Raw genomic sequence first — 13,822 nt, forward strand, 5'->3', positions numbered from 1 at the left:
TTTGTGCAATGCCGTTTTCCCCCTTTTCTTGAAATGGGACTTTTTGGGATGTTGTAAAGACAATGACGTGGTGAGTCATGAGAAAAGTCCTCACATGTTATAAACACTACAGTATGGTTTAAACCATCGTATGAGGTTAAATCTGAGGATTGAGATCAACTGCAGGGTTTTGTTTTTTTTTAATTGTGGCTGGAGACAGTTGAAACTACTTGATCTATAAATAGCCACTGAATGTTTACTTTGTATATGAGCCACTGTGAAATAGAAGTAGATGTGCAATCTACCCAACCTTTTCCAAAATGTTTTATATTATATTTTCAGATTCCTCCTCTTAGTTGGATTTATTATTTTATAAAAACTAATATTTTATTCTATCCAGCAATATTTTAACCCACATTCTACAGTTTTAATAGACTTAAATATTCAGTCAGTGGACTGCTGGTTTCCAACGTCCGCGTTGACTTAGGTAGTGTTTTTCTTCCATCCTGCTTTTCTCTCCATGCAGTGACATAACCGGCAGCTTTTTGCTAACAGTTGCCATGGTGAATCCAGGTGTCGTGGAAACTATCCAATGAGGAATAACTCTATAAATCAACTGTTTTCTGTTCAATTTATTAACCATGTACAGATGTTGTGGGCGAGAGGTCTCGAGAGCTCTCCGCTGCTCAGAGTGCTACAGTGTTCTTTAGGCATACACAAACAACCTTTGCCTGGCAGCACTAGTCAAAAAAACTGCAAACTTGGAGATAACAACAGTCAAAGCTGAAACAGGCCTTGAACAGAACACTTAGTTTTATGCATGAATCTACTAAAGCAAGCTTACTGAACTACTCTAACTATGCAGAATATATATCTTGTACTACCTAAAAGAAACTTTATAAATGAGTAACATATTAAAACTACACTATACGCATAATTCCACCACACCAGGTATCAATGATGATGGCTTTTCATTGTAGTTCCCAACTGTGAGTAAAGATACTCTGTTGATCTAACCAAGGAAAGTAGCTGTTCTGAAAGTAATATGTAAGAGTTGCGTAGCTCAGAGTTTCTTTTTATACTCTGAGTTAGTTGAACGTCATTTCAGGTTTTATGGCCCTTGAACTGTTTTACTTAATGTACTGTATTTCCATGTATGTTTACACACGTTCCTACAAATCAACACAGTTATTTCCTGCTTTTTCTGTCAATGTATACAAAATGAATTAGTTTCTGTATTTAAACTGCACTTGTATCAGTTTCTTTCATTGACTGGATTTATTTATATCATCCTCTTAAGTCATCAAAGCTGCTTGTGTACCCTGAAGTCCTTGTCTGTATTATTTTTTTATAAACTGTCTTATAATGTAATCTGCAGTGAGTTTACTAGGGGGTGGGAAAATTTAATCGAAAAATCGAAAATCTGGATTTTTTTCTTCACAATTTTGAAATCAATTTTTTTTTGTTTAAAAAATAATGTCTTTTTCAAATAAAAAAATTAATGTATTATAAAATTTTTGTCATTTTTATTGTTTTTATTGATCTTTGTACTTGTCTTCTTGGGCATTATAGCAGCAGAATGATGATCTGGCTACAGTGTTGTTTTTTTCCTCATTAAAATGAAGAAAAATGATGAGCAAAAAAAAGTTTTACATATTTTTTTTGTGTGTGTTTTTTTTAATCTTCAAAAATCAGCAATATTGGAGTATTGTGAGAATCGCAATTTAAATCAAATCGGCACCCAAGAAAATCCGAATCGAATTGGGACATAAGCATGTCATTATAGCCCTACATAATGTACTGTATTTCCATATATATTGACACACGTTCTTACAAATCAACACACTTATTTCCTGTTTTTCCTGTCAATGTATACAAAATGATTTGGTTTCTGTATTTAAACTACACTTGTATCAGTTTCTTGCATTAACGGGATTTATTTATATCATCCTCCTCGCGTTATCAAAGCTGCTTTTGTAACCTGAAGTCCTCGTCTTTATTAATTTTTATAAATAAACTGTTTTATAATGTATTCTGCGGCGAGTTTATACGTAATGAAAAGGGCTTTATGAAAAAAAAAAAACTACCATTAAATTTTGGTTGCTGATCACAGTGTTGGTTTGCTTCTTTAAAATAATATTAATTTAAAAAAATTAGGAGTTTTAGTCCAAATCTGCAAATCCTAAACTCTGTTGTGTAAAAGTATGATAAGAAAAATCATAAACCTATAAAAGGAAGTTCACCTGTTGTACACTGATGATACAAGACAACGTTACTGCTGTGCGTCACAATGCCATGACATAAAAAAGTTTGTGTGTGGGTGGTTTTCTGGGTTATTGGAGGAAAAGAGCATGAGATTAATAAATAGAGATTAGAATAAATAGAGAGTAGAATAAAATGAGATGAACGCAGTTATCGTCCGACCACACGTAGCTTCAAGAGTTTCATATAAATTCAAACAACACATTTACTATATATAAAAATATGCTGCAGTATTTTCTTTGGCCACCCGATGCTTTACTAATCCCACAAATCAAACCAATAAATACCCATTATAAATGTGTATATTTCCAGTTTACTCCCACGTGCTAACATGATGTAGCTTAGCCTGGCAGTACAAATGAAGGGCAGCTTCAGAAGGATTCATTTCAGTCATTACGAAATAAATTCAGTTTTGTGCAAATTGTGTTCTGTATCTCACCTACTGGATAACTTGAATGCAGCTGAGTTTCCAACTGTGCAAGGAAAACACAAATCGGGGTGTTTAGGAAGATAATAACCAAGCTTTAAAAAAGTGAGGTCATGGACCGTGTTTCCGGGTTATCTACGGTGCACGGCAAGGCTCAAACCTTGACAAAGCAACTCTATGAATAAAAAAAAAAAATGTCAACGCTATGAATATATATATATATATATATATATATATATATATATATATATATATATATATATATATATATATATATATATATATATATATATATAAACTTATTTTTCACAAGGAAAATAACAACTTATTTTTCTACGGCAGTAGATTAAAACACGTTTTCAGTTCAATTCAAGCTTTATTAAGGACACAGAGTCCAGGTCCATAGAAATAGAAAAACTAAATAAAATAGAAAAAATAATAAAATAAAATGGTAGATACAATAAAAGAAGTGCAATGCATGAAGAATTACAAATATAGGCAGGAGTGCCAGTTTTTCCAGATATTAGATGTGAACCTGACAGAGCTTATCACTTGACAGACCAGAGCTTGTACAATAATATCATTCGACAGTTTCCGAGCTCTCCAGATGAATGGATAAGTACAATGTCAATTATTACTTTTACAGAAATAACAATCATAATAATTACTGTAAATTCAGGTTTAAGTTTTTATTCGCAAGTTTTCCTCAAGTTGAAGATTTCAGATGGTATAATTCTTTTGTCGACTTGATGTCATGTTAAATTATGCTTTTAGTTTCTAATAAAGTTGACGCAATCATAAATAATGACACTGCCCACGCGCGCGCGCACAGGTGATAGCCCCCTCCCCTTTAAGGGAGGCTTTAAAACTTGTCTTTTCTGCGTACTTCCTCGTTGTTGAGTTTTGGAGAAACAACAGAATACTGCAAAAATGTTTTTCACTATGTTTTCAGCGACTACCTGGACGTTGCTGACCCTCGTTTTGACCCTGTTCCTACTGGAAGTATTACTTATAGTACTGAAGAGAGCTGAATATTTCTGCCGACCAAAGATAAAAGTTGTTTGTTGAACTGACAACATACATACATGACAATACTCTCTTTTTCTTGTGTTTATACAGGTATGGAATGTGGCCGTATCGGTTTTTCAAAAACTTGAACATATCCGGACCAAGGCCTCTGCCTTTTATTGGAACAATGCTTGGTGGAATAAAGGTACGTATAAATAAATAAATAAATAAATAAAAAGCCTACGGGATCATAAGATCTTGTCATAACATTATTTCAGAGGTAGATTTATAACATTCGTTTTCAATCTAAAATGACATTTTAATTCGCCTGGCTTCTATTAAGTATTATTTAACATTTTCTATATTTAATTTAGGGGTTCACCTCATTTGACAGGGAGTGCCAGGCCAAGTATGGGGACGTCTGGGGGTGAGTTGCATCATTAGTAGAAAGAAGATGCACTAAAATCCTGCTTCTTTATTTTTATATTTCTTTTAAGTTGAGGGATGAATCCACCTTCATACCAGTGCTGAACTCTTTCCTCCTACCTCAGTAAAGTCTACACTGTAAACATGTTAGGTTAATTGCTATGATCACTTATGGTATGTAAGTCGCTTTGGATAAAATCATCTGCCAAATGAATATGAAATAAAATCGAACACACGATCTGCTAGAAAAATGCCTAAAATGAGGTTATTAGGGGTTTGAATATGCACTACTTTTATAACAAAACACATTGGAGCAAGTGGTTGAAACTTTAGTTTATTTCAGCTTAAAGATCTTCTCTATATTATTTTTTTCCTTTTATTTTTATGTTTTTATTCTTTTGGGCTTCTTTTTCTCCTGTTACAAACAAATTGCAGTACTTTTTTCTTTGTTTGACCTGTGTTAAATTACAATATTTTATTTTATCAGCATTTATTTTTCTGCTGTGTTATTTTTTCCAGATTGTATGATGGACGGAGCCCAATGTTGATGGTTACAGACCCAGAGATTATTAAAACTGTGCTGGTGAAAGAGTGCTACACTGCGTTCACAAACCGCAGGGTAAGAGAAAAAACTGTGACACAAATATGATTCAGTAACTTTTTTTTAATACACACAATGACATATTTTGTCCTGTAAAGTTATAGTTATCCCTGTGCAACAAATACATATTTGTTTGTTTTCAGCAATGATGTACAATAATAGTAACACAAGTGGAAAAACTTTTCCCCCCAGTTTTCTATCTTGAGACTGTTGTGTTGGACCAAAACCCAATTTCTGATTTATGTTACTGAAATCTAGTGAGGAAACATTCAAGTGAGTTTTGAGATTTAGCAATGTTACAATACTCTTTTGAAAAGACACCTACGGTAAGCATGACGATGGATTGCATCAGGCCGTTCTCCCACACACATACCACTCTCTTCACTGTGTTGTAATATTGCACCATCTGAAAGTGGCTGAAGTGTTGCATCTCTTATTATTGTTGACTGACAATAATATCTACTCAGGCTTATGTTTTCCCAATGGTTCAGGGTACAAACACAGAACTAATGCATAGCTATACTGGGGTCTGGGGAAACTATGGTTCACTGTAAAGAAACCATGACTTTTCTACCTGTCCATTCCCACCTGAAGCACCTGTCAAGTCATGGGCTGTTCTTATCAACACTATTCCAGAGATTTTAAAGCCTAATTAAGGCACAATAATTTCCGCAGGGGAGAAATTTTTCAGAGCCTGAACAGACATGCTGTCATTTCCTGATCAATATCTCATTTTAGCTGTCACTGAAAATGTCTTGTCACACTTAGGCAACATGTAACTACATGTCACCACATGTAGGGCATTCTGCATGTGGTGACATCATAGTAAACTTTGTGCAATGCCGTTTTCCCCCTTTTCTTGAAATGGGACTTTTTGGGATGTTGTAAAGACAATGACGTGGTGAGTCATGAGAAAAGTCCTCACATGTTATAAACACTACAGTATGGTTTAAACCATCGTATGAGGTTAAATCTGAGGATTGAGATCAACTGCAGGGTTTTGTTTTTTTTTAATTGTGGCTGGAGACAGTTGAAACTACTTGATCTATAAATAGCCACTGAATGTTTACTTTGTATATGAGCCACTGTGAAATAGAAGTAGATGTGCAATCTACCCAACCTTTTCCAAAATGTTTTATATTATATTTTCAGATTCCTCCTCTTAGTTGGATTTATTATTTTATAAAAACTAATATTTTATTCTATCCAGCAATATTTTAACCCACATTCTACAGTTTTAATAGACTTAAATATTCAGTCAGTGGACTGCTGGTTTCCAACGTCCGTGTTGACTTAGGTAGTGTTTTTCTTCCATCCTGCTTTTCTCTCCATGCAGTGACATAACCGGCAGCTTTTTGCTAACAGTTGCCATGGTGAATCCAGGTGTCGTGGAAACTATCCAATGAGGAATAACTCTATAAATCAACTGTTTTCTGTTCAATTTATTAACCATGTACAGATGTTGTGGGCGAGAGGTCTCGAGAGCTCTCCGCTGCTCAGAGTGCTACAGTGTTCTTTAGGCATACACAAACAACCTTTGCCTGGCAGCACTAGTCAAAAAAACTGCAAACTTGGAGATAACAACAGTCAAAGCTGAAACAGGCCTTGAACAGAACACTTAGTTTTATGCATGAATCTACTAAAGCAAGCTTACTGAACTACTCTAACTATGCAGAATATATATCTTGTACTACCTAAAAGAAACTTTATAAATGAGTAACATATTAAAACTACACTATACGCATAATTCCACCACACCAGGTATCAATGATGATGGCTTTTCATTGTAGTTCCCAACTGTGAGTAAAGATACTCTGTTGATCTAACCAAGGAAAGTAGCTGTTCTGAAAGTAATATGTAAGAGTTGCGTAGCTCAGAGTTTCTTTTTATACTCTGAGTTAGTTGAACGTCATTTCAGGTTTTATGGCCCTTGATGCAAATGACATCAAAGGGCCACAAATCCATCCAATCAAAAAGACTGTAAACATGGAAAAAACAAACAGTTGGTCGTGGGTTAACGGAAGTGATAATGGTAGTAATGAACTTCTCTAACTCTTTGCTGAAAAGCTAAACATACATCGAGTTTGCACTTTACATGCTTTCTGTCACCGTACTTTAACTTTGCATCGTTGAGTGAATGGTGGTCCTAAGATTAAACTACTGATTATTGATCTTTCCAAAGGAAGTTCAGCATAAACCATGAGATTTGTTACCTTTAGGAAACTGCAATGAGGAGAGAAAAGTGCTTTCAGAGGAGTAAATTTCATCATGTGTGGTATGCAGAGGAGAAATGTGAATATAATCTTCTCAACATTTCTGCAAACATATCGACATTCACTTCTCTTTGCTTCATTTACAGGATGTCGGTATATTTGGTGGACCTTTGGATGATGCAATTACAGCAGTTAAAGATGACAGGTGGAAACGAATTCGCAGCACGATCTCCCCATGTTTCACCAGCAGAAGACTGAAGCAGGTTGGACTCCTCTGTGTGTGTGTGTGTGTGTGTGTGTGTGTGTGTGTGTGTGTGTGTGTGTGTGTGTGTGTGTGTGTGTGTGTGTGTGTGTGTGTGTGTGTGTGTGTGTGTGTGTGTGTTATGTCTGTAATTGGGATTGGAAGGCTGGTTGGGCGGGGATGATTATAAACTGTAAAGCGCTTTGAGTCGCATTTTTCATGCTGGAAAATCCCTTCATAAATAAAGATTGAATTGAATGGGGGAAAAAAAAGGTTGAATACAGTTTTAATCTGGAATATTTTTAAGAGAATCCATCACAAGAAGTAGACGAGTTAGGTTGGGCTGCACGTGATGTGGTGGTTAGTACAGTCACCTGACTGCAAGAAGGTTTGAGCCTTGGTTGTAGGGAGAGTTTTAGCGCGTTCTCCCCGTGCATGCATGGATTGTTTCTGGCTTCCTCTCGTGGTCTAAAGACTTGCGTGTTAGGGTAATTGGTAGTATTCCTAGAAACCAACATGTCCAACAGTATTGAACAAGTCTCTCTTCTTTTGTCTTGAAGGTTTTTCCTATTGTTGCTCGCTTTGCAGACCGGCTGATTGAGAAACTTGGGAAAACAAATTTGGATGAGCCCGTTAACGTCAAACAGTATGTTGTTGGTCTGTTATGATGTGACACGGCATTACGATATTTGTGTAAAAATAAAAAACTATTGTGACATGTGCTTTTGCTTTTTCCCAGATTTGTGGCACCTTACAGCTTGGATACTGTGACCAGTGCGTCTTTTAGCGTGGAGACGGACTCTATAAACAATGCCGATGACCCTGTTATTGTCCAAATTCAGAAGGTTCTCAACTTCAGATTTTGGCCCATTTTCTTAATAAGTATGTTTTCCTTTATGTTGTTTAAGGACACAATTTTTCAGCCATACAGCATCAGAAGTTTGAAAACTTTCTGGTCTCCTTGCAGTGATATTTCCCTTTGGTGCTCGACTGATGAAGCTCCTCAAAATTGAGATGATGGCAAGAAACAGTGTGGATTTTTTCTATAACATTATCAAGAAATTTAAAGATCAGCATAACTCAGGGGAGCTGGTAAGTATGTAATTTGTGTGAAGTTTGGAAACATTACAAATGTTGAATTAAAAGGAAGGACAGAACATTTAGGAAAAAAGTTAGAACCAGAACTTATCAAACCTTAAGAAAATAGACATTGCTCAAAATCCCAAACCACTCACACAACGGCTGTGTGTGTAAAAGCTTTGTTATGCATATTATATGAAAAAAAGACTTTTACATATATGTTAACATGATGTTAAATTTTCTTTGTGGCATTCTAGACCAGAGCAGACTTCCTGCAGGTGATGATTGAGAGCGAAATACCAGAAACAGAAACAAAAAATGAAAAAGAACAACCAAGTAAAGGTATGTTTTCAGCACAAGCATCATCTCTAAAGGGTAATAAAACAAATCTTTTCTTCAATTTTATCCATAAAGCACATCTATAAACATCTGCCAAAATGCCATACATACAAAATAAACACATAACAAGAAAAAAGAGCATCTCCTAGAAATCAACTCATTCACAATAACTTTTTGGGATTCTCTTCTTTGCAAGTCAACCAGAAAAGAGCTTGATATAAAGTTGACTCATATCAATATATCTTAGTTATTTTACAGGCATGTAGTTGGTAAATATCAACTGGGGTATTGTAAAGTGAGACTGCGGTAGTAATAAAGGTCAGAGATACCTACTGAGACGTACAAACGTGTCTGTATCCTGTGTTAAAGGTGGATGTTAAAACAAAAGTCAGAACATTATCTGGGTGTAACATCTTCACAGTAAGGCACTGCACAGGTCCAGCCATGGAACACTCTGAAAGGACAGCAGAGTAATCTGATTACCTATTCTTGCTCTGCTACCTCTGCTAACTCATGTTTCAGGAGTTTAACAACTCCTGAAACATGAGATATGTGGGAGCAAAACTCCTCCATGTGAGTGCAGTCCTTCAATTACTTCACAGATTTCTTTTGAATCAAACATTTTTCTGTTCTTTTTATTGCAGGTTTGACTGAACACGAGATCCTTTCTCAAGCCTTCATCTTCATCTTTGGTGGCTATGAGACCACCAGCGCGACCCTTTCTTTCATCCTGTACAATCTTGCCACGAACCCTGATGCGATGCAGACCTTGCAGGAAGAAATCGATGCCAACCTGCAGAAAAATGTAAACTAATTCTGCACAACTTTTTTGCCTTTTGGGGAAAACCATGCTTACCTCTTTATATGTGTGTTTAACTAACTTCTAATCTCTCTGTGGAACCTCAAGGCTTCCATTTCATGTGAAGACGTAAACAACCTGCAGTACCTGGACCAGGTTATTTGTGAGTCGATGCGTTTGGTTCCAGCCCTACCTCGGCTTGAGAGAGCGTGCAAAAAGACTGTGCAGATTCATGGTATCACCATCCCTGAAGGAACAGTGGTTGGGATTCCTGCACACCTTTTACACAAGGACCCACGCTTTTGGAGCTCACCTGAGCTTTTCAGACCAGAAAGGTACATTTTCAGAGAATACAGTGTGATAGAGCACGCATCAAACGGTCTAGTTGTATCAAGGTTGTTAATGGTAGAGAGCTGTCTAAGCATGCATGGGGCATCTGTAACTTTTATCTGGTTTTTGCAGGTTCAGTAAAGACAATGAGGAAGAGATAAACACGTACGCATACATGCCGTTTGGTCTCGGCCCTCGTAACTGTGTCGGGATGCGCTATGCAATCCTCGTCATGAAGATTGTTCTTGTACGTCTGCTGCAGAATTACAATTTGGAAACATGCAAAGAAACCATGGTAGGAAGAACTCCTCACCAGATTCAACCTGTCATCCTGCTCCACTGTCGTTCATGGATCCATTTTCCTCCATCTTTTTCAGATTCCTCTGCAGTTTGACTGGAAGTTTCAGCCACTGAAACCCATAACGCTGAAGTTTGTTCCCAGAAACCAGGGATCCCAGAAAGATGATGTTCAGATGTAATCTACATGCTGTCAGACACGACATTTTCAACATGCTGGCAGGACGAGATGCTTTTAACATTTTTTACCGTTTCTCAGTATGAAATATTGTTGAATTTGAGTTTCATGATTGATAAATTGAAACAACAACTTTGCTTTATTACTACAGTCTGAACCATCATGCAGTTTAAAAAGCAAGTCCATAATTTTCTGTCTATTTCTGTTTAAAATTTCTTTTATGGTAAATTTCAGTGTTTAAAGATCACTTTGTAAAATTGTTTTAGATGTCCTTTTTACTATGAAGCATCCTATTTAAACGTTCAGTTAAGTGAATAAAACACATTTAGTTTGTTTCACAAAAAGCAACAGGGTTTTGCTCTAGTCGACAGCTTCTGAGCTGCCTAAAGGGCAATTTTACTGCTTTCTCAAAGCCCTTGTTCATGGCTCGGTAATGTTTATGGAACAGATGTTCCCAGAAACCAGCGATCCCAGAAAGATGATGTCCAGATGTAATCTACATGCTGTCAGACAAATGACAGACATTTCCTTGTATCTTTGCAATTTCTTAAATGTTAAATGGTTCAGGAATTACTAAAACCAGTTTTGAGATGTTTTTCAATGACACGTAAAATTATATTCAACATTTTGTGACCGTTTCTCAGTATGCAATATTCTTGAATTTGAGTTTCATGATTAGTAAATTGAAACAACTTTGATTTATTTTTCATGCTTTATCACAGCAGTGTGATAGTAAAACATAGAATATCTTGCTTTATTGATATTTTTTGTACCACCCAGCTGAATTTACTGGTATAAAACTGTTTGTGTACTTTTTTTTTTTTTTTAAATGGAGACAATGATTTTGTCTTCTTTGTTAAAATGTTTTGATCGATTAAAATCGTTTTCTTCAATACAAAGATTCAATTTTAAAGCACAAATGTTTATAGGAAGATGAGTTGGGACGATAATTCTTCCTGCTGCTGGAAAGTTTCTTGCATTTCTACAAAGTTTAAAACATTTTTCAGCGATTTCAGTGTCCATCGGATCTCTTATTAAAGTGAACATTATGTCTTTATCAGGTCAAGACCAGCTGGTAATTTTATCAGCTCTGCATCAACAATGAAACAGGAGCTGAAACCTTTTTCTTAAGTTCTCATGTTCTCAGTCATTGCATTGATTCATTCACTTATTTCTGTAATTTGGTTATAATGTAAAAATTTAAGTAATGTTCACTCTTTACCCTCTTTTGTCTTCCCCAAATATAGAATCTTCCATTAGCGCATTCATTGTTCACTGATGAAAACATTAAACTTCAATAGTGAGGTTTTATGCAGATTATTAATACATGACCTGTTGCCAATTTAACAAACTATCACACACATAACATTAGTAAAAAAAATGTTTATTTTCTTAAATGACTTTCCAACAGGGTACAAATGTGTTTGGCTCTAATAAAGTTTCTCAAAGTTTTCTGTTGATTCAGTCTGGATGACTGAGGTTTCCTGATGCCCATTCATGGCTTTTAAAAGTAGAGCAAATGTCTCCTAAATGAACCTGCCTCATTTAAATCAATGCAAAAGACTGAATCTCATCATGGGAAAAAAAAAATCAATCAAAATTTGACAAAACATTGGAGAAGTATAAAGTTAAAGCTTTCTTTGGTCTTTAAAAACTTAACATGGTCACATGTTGACTAAAGTCAGCTTCCACTCAAGTTGAGGGATGTGGAAATAATATAAGCAGCAGAATTTTGAAGCAGGTACAGTTTATGGAGGGATTGGTCGTGTAAAGCAGACAGGAGAGAGTTGCAGTCATCGTTTAGGGATGTAAACACGGTGTGGACTAGAAGCCTGAACTGCTGGGTGTGAGAGATGGACAGATGGAAGATGTGATGCAGGTGGAAGTATCAGGAGCGAGTGATGGTATTTCTTTGGAACTGGGATGAATGTCGAAGATGACTGCCTGACTTTTAACTTGGAGAGGAAGGGGAAGCAGTTGCTCATCTTTGGGTGAATTTGATAGTAATGAGAATTTTGACATTTGTGATTGACGAGAGCAGTTTTGGTGTTGAAAGCCAGACTGAAACTGTTGATAAAGATGATCATCAACCTGAGATGCAACAGTTTTTCCAGTATTTTGGCAAGCAAAAGGAGACTGGTGATGATGGGGAGACTGTTGAAATTGTTGCGTCCAGCACCAGGTGTCTTCAGGATTGGTTGCAGATTTGAGAAATGAGGAAATTCTATTCAAAAAGTGAAGGAAGGCTTTGACTGGATATGTGGGGAAACATCAAGCTGGCAGATAGATGACTATGATTTATGAAGATTACATATATCAGCAGCATAGGAGGGTTCAGAACTCATGGACGGACGATGTGGCTGACAAATGAGCAGCTAGGTGCTAAATATCATAAATCTGTATATTATTAAGTGCAGCAATTGAATTGCAAAAGAAAAATTAATAAATAAAATTCAGCCACCTTGAAGCGATGATGACCTCAGGAAACCTCAGAAACAGTTTACATAACCACCAGCAGAGGGCGCCACAGTGGTACTTCTGTGTGTCGGTGCATTGACTGAAAAGAAGGTAATAAAAAAAAATTCACATTTACCTTGAAGCTGATTACATGCTGAGTTGAATCTTTTAACTTCATGTCAGAAGCTGGTTTAAAGATGCTTTTAAGTTTCCCTAACGACACTGTTTCTTATTCAAAATGTACGACTGAGGGGAGAAAACAGAATTCAGCGCTACATTTATTACGATGTCGTTTTTTGAGGAGTATTTCAGTGTGTGAAGAAGGGAAATTTGGCCCAGTCTGCAGCCCATGGATATTAAACTGTTTATTATACAAGTATGGAGCCGCACTCACACATTCATGCAGACAAAACAAAAAAACAAAACAAAACAAACAATGTTAATAAGAGGGTTTTTTTTCTTCCTTTTTCCAAACAGGGGGAGTATAAAACTTCACCAAGTTGTTGAAAAGCTCTACGGAGTGACTACTGCATTAGAAAGACTTACAAACAAAAGCAAAGACCAACAGAATTATAAATTTTGGATTAAAAAAAAAAAAAAAAAAGGATCACAAAGCCTTTTAGAGTCCTGAGTTTATCAAACATAAACAAAACAGACAAAAGGCCTGAATCCTTACGACAGAAAAAAAGCGAGGATTCCAAAAACAGAAACAAAATTTGTCAAATTCCACGTTGCTCACTCAGTTCTGGTTTAGAGCAAAACATCTGCAGCATGTTGGTTGTTTACAGCACGTCCAGAGTTTTGAATGAGGTGCTCGTCGTTCAGGAAAAGTAGCATCTTCCTGTAAAATCTGATTTCTAAGACTTGATTTCAGCAAGTGTTACAAAACTTAAAAGTAATTGGGATGCTGCCAATGAGCACCAGCATGTGTTGTTCCTTTAGCGGGAACCAAGTGTGAGTGCATGCAGGCTGATCTCAGGTCAGTTCGAAAGGAGCTTCCCCTGCAGGCACATTACCCACCGACATCATGTCCTCAGACGGAGCTTACACCCCAAACTACTCTTTGTTTTTACAATGACACACTACCCTCCCCTGCCTGCTTTAACCACAGCTTTACTTGGCCAAAATACCTTGCTCAAAGGCACCATGGCAACAGCTACTGAGAAAAACTTCTAAATGACTTCC

The 13,822-nt window shown here is 36.4% G+C and overlaps 1 protein-coding gene across 1 annotated transcript in view; it reads left to right on the plus strand.

Moving 5' to 3' along the window:
* Positions 1–10,184, plus strand: part of LOC306762390 (cytochrome P450 3A56-like) — a gene marked incomplete at both ends in the record, with an annotated part of 12,120 nt that extends 1,936 nt beyond the window's left edge. Inside the window, 12 exons of the mRNA XM_079248833.1 lie at positions 3,788–3,881; positions 4,051–4,103; positions 4,622–4,721; positions 7,063–7,179; positions 7,718–7,803; positions 7,897–8,039; positions 8,125–8,249; positions 8,495–8,579; positions 9,221–9,381; positions 9,484–9,710; positions 9,838–10,000; positions 10,083–10,184. Coding sequence (XP_079104959.1) covers positions 3,788–3,881; positions 4,051–4,103; positions 4,622–4,721; positions 7,063–7,179; positions 7,718–7,803; positions 7,897–8,039; positions 8,125–8,249; positions 8,495–8,579; positions 9,221–9,381; positions 9,484–9,710; positions 9,838–10,000; positions 10,083–10,184 — 1,456 coding nt within the window. The remainder of the gene's footprint in view (positions 1–3,787; positions 3,882–4,050; positions 4,104–4,621; positions 4,722–7,062; positions 7,180–7,717; positions 7,804–7,896; positions 8,040–8,124; positions 8,250–8,494; positions 8,580–9,220; positions 9,382–9,483; positions 9,711–9,837; positions 10,001–10,082) is intronic.
* Positions 10,185–13,822: the final 3,638 nt, after the last annotated feature.

The sequence above is a fragment of the Telmatherina bonti genome (assembly GCF_933228915.1).
Source record: "Telmatherina bonti genome assembly, chromosome: 11".
Taxonomy (NCBI): domain Eukaryota; kingdom Metazoa; phylum Chordata; class Actinopteri; order Atheriniformes; family Telmatherinidae; genus Telmatherina; species Telmatherina bonti.